Raw genomic sequence first — 6,000 nt, forward strand, 5'->3', positions numbered from 1 at the left:
GGGAGAAATACATTTCCATCCCAGAGGCTGCATTTCTACCGTCTACTTCTCCTGGAATAGAATGGGAGTTGACAGGAATCAGGAGAGATCAGGGATTTGTGTGATTTAATTGACCTGTGTTCTGAGAAAGACGCTGGCGTGTAATTCTGCCGGAGGTCACGGGCCTCTGAGTCACGCTGTGATGGGAAGTACCTCAGATCGTTGTGGGGCGGACGGCACAAACCATTCTGAAGAATCTGCCCCCCCCCCCGCCTCCATTGAGGAGATTCTCTATAATAACCTGTAATAACAATAATAACCCCACTCTAATCTCTCCCCCGAGAGAAGGGGATGATGGAGTCTGCGTCTTTGTCTGTCTGATCCCCCCCCCCTCTCTCTCTCTCGCTGTAGGCCTATCCGAAATGAGAAGAGTCTCAAAGCCCTCGTTTGCCTGTGTTTGGAGACATGGGTTGGGAGGCTTGTGTTAAGACTTGCCCCTGCGTCTTTCTTCTCTCATATTGGCTGGATTGATGTTTACTGAGCCGTGAGGAATGAATGCGGAGGTTAGTGAACGGAATGCCGGTGGTTAATGTATCTTCCCTTTATTTCTTCCAGGCATTTCAACCTGCGGATGAAGAGGGACACCACCCTGTTCTCTCCGGACCTGGTGGTGGAGGTGTCGGGAGAGGAGGCTCCCTTCGATACCTCCCACATCTACACCGGAGAGATCTTTGGTGAGTCCAACAATTATTTGCGGAAAGTTGTCCTTGGCACAGGCGCAATTACAATAGTTACCAAGGAAACGAATCCACCCTATCCAATTTGTTTATTTGTTCTTTGACTTTATCTGTGGTGTGTGGGTGTGTGCACACGTGTGTGTGTGTGTGTGTGTTGTGGGAATGTTTGTTTTGTGTGGGTGGGCAGTAGTTGGATGTGAAAACCCAGCCCCCCCCCCCCCCCCCCCGCCCCCAGTCGTCGTGATTTTTTACATTTTAATGGATACCCATCCCCATGCTTTTCCTGTGTGTGTGTGTGTGTGTGTTTACATGTGTGTATTATTAGTCACGTTTCATGCTCACATCCTCGGGGTCATTCCCCCGGCCCCTCCTCCCCTCCCTGTGCCCCCTCCCCTCCTCCCCTCCCTGTGCCTCCAGCAGAGCTCAAATGAACAGGAGAGAAAACAAGGCCAAGGTGTGTCCGGTCATGTGATGGTTGTGATAGTGTGAAAGCTCTAAGATCCCAGCGGGCTGCGCTCCCCTCCCCTCCCCTCCCCTCCTGCCTCCTCATCACTCCCAGATTCTGTCATCTGTGCTGAACGGAGTTGTTGTCATTTACAGCACATCAGACTCCAGAGTGCACTGCTCATCTCCATCAAATAGAAATCTGAAGATCTGTCTTGTCTCTTAGACAAGCACTGTGTCGACCCAAGGACACAGTAATGTTATTTCTCTGAATGGAAAAGGTGGATTTTTTTAAAGATGGGATTGATTTCAAGACGAGACCGAATTCCAAAATTGATCGGTGTTCATTTCTAAGAACCATTTCAGGAATGAAGATTATAGTACCTCAACCCTGAAGCTGTGGGTCGTGGTCTTTGTAACATCTTTCCTATCAACGTCATTATCTTTAATTGGTTAAATAAACAAACACCCCTATTTAATCAGCAATTAAGACGGCAGTAAAATAATATCTAATTTAAGGATTAGCTGTACTTTATCTCTTACTATTTTAGAGCCTGCTGTTCTCCCCTGTTTTTTCAGACATGAAAACGCCTGCCAAGATCCCATTACAGCGATGTCATAAAAGCCTCACTCATTTGCTGTGCACTGATAAATTTAATTGCCAGACTCACTCTGGGTTACTTGGGGAATAATTGGAATAGTCAGGAGATGATGTTCACGTCTGGCCAACCCTTGATGTACGACAGCCGGAACCTTTAGGCCTTCAGAATTCAAAGGGAAACCTTGCCTAATCGTTTTGTTGCCTTGTCCTTTGTGTAAGTGGACAGCTTCCATACGAAAGATGAAAACGTTCTCAGGAACAAGTAATATTGTCCTCAAACACTTTAATAGATTTTTGCACATTCTCCGAGCTTGAGGAGGTTTTGGCAGTTGTTAATCTTCAGAGAGAGAGGGAGAGAACTCGGGTAATCATCATGCAATCACGCTTCAGCAGTTCTGCTTGCCAAAGGCATAATTGCAGTAACAACAAGTACTACAAATGTGTAATACTCTTCTGAAATATTGCAATTATGGCATACGATTGCTTGCATTATGAGAGGTATTGACTTAAGCGGCAGGGTGTCTTTTTCCTCCTGCTGTGTTATAGTATTAGCGACTATGGGTTGTGGGTAATGCAGTTGCTCATCAATTGTCCCCTCTGCCTGTCATTAAGAACCAGTGATCAGTCTGTAGTCCACGCCCTGAGGGGGGAGGAAGAGCTGTGTGAGCCAGGGGAGAGCCACAGATGAGACCACTCCGTTATGTTTGAGTTTGGACGTTCATGTTCTAATTTTCTCCTCATAAAATACCAGGAGACTCCATGCTTAGCACCACTTAGCGCTTTGGGGACCAGGCAATTTCAGCTACGAAATGGTGTGGCTACTGTGGTCTCTGCCGAGTGAAATTCCCATCATTGGAGGGAAGGCGGTTGTACTGTATGTGGGCCACGCGCGGCAGGGTTTCTGATAAGGTACGGGGAGAGTATGTTCCATTTCCAGTATCTGTTCTGTTGTATTAGCTCTCATTAGGATTGCATTCCTCTTCTCTTTGAAATGAAAGTCCTGTGGGTCGCCTCTTGGGACCCTCTGGTATCTTTCGCACTTAAAAATATGAGCTATGCTTATGCCCTTTACAGAAGAGAGGCTGGGGCTATCAGTGTCTGACTCTTCTTGGTAGAGTGATCAGACTTGATCCATATGCCGGCGCAGTATGGGTCAAAAACTCCACCACTACCCAGATAAAGGGCCTTCTCTCTGGGCTGTCAGGGTCATGCTGAGCCCTCGAGGCTCCGGGCTAATTAGCAGGGACTTAGCTGTGCCTTGTCTCTGAAATAAAACCAGAGAGATAGGACACTGCTTAAACCTCACTCTGTTTAAAGGTTGGGTATGTAACATTCCAGCTTTCTAAAAAGCTTCCGAATGGTTGTAATAACTATGTTTAATCGGTAGTGATCAAGGAATGAGATCCCTTGAAAGAAATTTCATTTACAAACGCTGTTTTGGTCCAGAAAAAAGCGCTTTCTAAAATGGAGGGTCCTACCCAACACTTGGTTTACGTAAACATGTTGTTACTGCCAGGGGTGTTCTAGGGAAGTGGACTCTCTTTTCTAATCGTGCGTACATGCAGAACCACAACAGCTAAATGTCAGACACTGTAATTCCATTTCAGGGGGTTATATTATTATTATTATTATGATTAAAGAGGATGTTTGGAAATGTTAACAGAATTTTCGACCATGGTGGCCAAAGGTGGCAGATTTCCAACCAAGTTACGCCCTGCTTTTAAGTTCCAACACAAGACGGCCTGGGTTCGGTCTCTCCGCACAGCCTTCATGGAGAGGAGTCTTCAGCTATGATTGCATGGTACGTTGAGCAGAGGAATACAGGACAGCAGAAGTGACACATGAAGCTACCTGCCCTAGATCAAAAGTGACAAGTTATTATTGTCATCCAATGGGCTCACCACAGCTCAACCACTCTATTGCCTGCTCTTATTCTGTTGTTGTTGTTATTGTTGTTGTTGTTGTTGTTGTTTAAGTAATCCACATAATTATTGACCTCCGGCACCTCCATTACAGAGCATGATGTTGCTATGCCCCTAATGCGAGCCTAATGTAGTGTAGTGGCAGCAGTATTATGGTGTCTCTTAATGTGCCTTCTGTTGAGTGGAACAAATGACTGTTGATTTTTCTGCTTGTTTCACCTCCAGTGTCAGTGTCAGTGTCAGTGTCAGTGCTATGAGACTCCAGTGTCCCAGTGTTTCCTGTCACACAGATAGGATGGGGAGAGCAGGATGCACTCTGGGACAGCTGTGTGTGTGTGTGTGTGTGTGTGTGTGTGTGCCTGTGTGTGCCTGTGTGTGCCTGTGTGTGGCGCGTGCGTGCGTGCGTGCGTGCGTGCGTGTGTGTGTGTGGCGCGTGCGTGTGTGTGTTGAGCCTGCATTCTGCTGCTCTCATTATCTCTAGCAGGGAAAGCAGACAGCCCCCAATGGGCCTTAGCTCCTTCCCCTGGAAACCGAACCAAACTGCAGAGATAGCCCTAGCCTGGCTTTGTCTGTCGAAGCTAAATCATAACGCTCCCTCAGGAAAGGAGACGCTGTGGAAACAAAAAAGCCTGAACGTTTTCTGCAAACCCGATACAGAAAAGAGCAGATATATAAGACACACTCTCTCCAGTGGAAAAGAAAGTTGCTCTTATTTCAAGTCCTCCGCAGTCACTGCGTCTTCACTCTTTTGAGTTGTCAGTCATTTATGGAAATTGATTTCTATTACTGTAGAGCTCCTCACTATCGGCTGTTTTTGTAATACAGGTTATGTGTGTGGGAGGTTATGTTTTTTCCCAGCATACAGTAGCTGCTGTGTGAAAATGTTTTTTTTTCTTTTTTTGAAGGTGCTAGCTCTTGGCAAAATAATTAATTAAAACCATTCATTTCAGATGTGCCAGACGTTCTTTCTCTGTGATGTGATGTGGGGCATTATGTTTAATGCACACTGCTATGAACTAAGGCTTCTTTTTCATGGTTTCCTCGATTTCTTCCTGGAAGTTGTGCCTGTCGGGTATGAGGGGCCGAGATGGGTCTTTTTATCTTTTGATAAGCGGTCATTTTTGGATTATGACTGACATTACCAGAGTCCTAGCTCTCATTATTGAAGCTGTTTATTATCCAGGTTTGAAGGTCAGAGGGAGGGAGCAGGGATGAAACAGACTCTGTGATACTCGCCCCGCCCCGGGACTGATCCAACTCTTTATATTTCCCTCAGGAGCTTTCCACTGTCTGCCATCTGCCTATTAAAAACTCATTGTGTGTGTGGGTGTGTGCGTGTGCGTGCGTGTGTGTGTGTGCGTGTGCGTGTGCGCGCTCTTGCTCATTGTGTGTGTGTGTTTCCCATATTACAGTACAGTGAGTTCGTACCCCCCTCCTGACTTTTCCTCTTCTCCCCCCCTCCCCAGGTGAGAAGGGCACGCTCACCCACGGCTCGGTGGTGGGGGGCCGGTTCGAGGGCTTCGTCCAGACCCACCAGGGCCTGTACTACGTGGAGCCTTCGGAGAGGTACCTCAGAGACAAGGACGTCCCCTTCCACTCTGTCATCTACCACGAGCAGGACATCCGTGAGTAGAACCACATTCATCTATCCTACAGCTGCGCTGGATTTTCATGGACATAATGGATGATGTGTGCTTAAATGTTTGGCTATATTGACTCAAGCACTGTTGTCTCCTCATCTGTGTGTGTGTGTGTGTGGGTGTTTGTGTGTGTGCGTGTGTGTGGATTGTGTGCGTAATACTCGAGTAGCGTGTATGGGTATATAACCTCAATACTCACATCAGAAGATGTAAGAAGGAACATCCTCTCAACTGGAATAAGGAAATACTTTAAATTGGGGTGTCTAATACCCTTTGCGTTTTAAATAACACATTCTGATATTTTATGCAGGCGGAGATGGTTATTCTTGGAGACACCGTGGATAGCTTGTTATTTCCACTGTAATAATCTGTCAGTGTTATTCATTTTGAAAAGCATGTTGTTGTTTTTTTTTTTTTTTTTTTTTTTGTCCTATGGTGAACGTGAGAGATTGGCTTGAACGTGTGTTAATAGCGGTGGCGTGGCAAGAAGCTGCTTAATTACAGCTTGTTGTTGTCTGCCTCTGACGGCCGTGAGTCATCCACGTTCGCCTGCTCGCGCCCCCGTTTGTCCCCACTGGTATCCCTCCACACCTCCGCAATGCACACGGACACACACGGAAACACACACACCTGCGCGCGCACACACACACGCACGCGCGCATGCACACACCTACGCA

At 46.8% G+C, this 6,000-nt stretch overlaps 1 protein-coding gene across 1 annotated transcript in view; it reads left to right on the forward strand.

The window, feature by feature from the left end:
- adam10a (ADAM metallopeptidase domain 10a) overlaps positions 1–6,000 on the forward strand; it is a 61,302-nt gene that overhangs the window by 33,660 nt on the left and 21,642 nt on the right. Inside the window, exons 3-4 of the mRNA XM_083691329.1 lie at positions 595–713; positions 5,150–5,308. Of these exons, the coding sequence (XP_083547455.1) occupies positions 595–713; positions 5,150–5,308 (278 nt within the window). The remainder of the gene's footprint in view (positions 1–594; positions 714–5,149; positions 5,309–6,000) is intronic.

The sequence above is a fragment of the Argentina silus genome, assembly GCF_951799395.1.
Source record: "Argentina silus genome assembly, chromosome: 19".
In the NCBI taxonomy this organism is placed as follows: domain Eukaryota; kingdom Metazoa; phylum Chordata; class Actinopteri; order Argentiniformes; family Argentinidae; genus Argentina; species Argentina silus.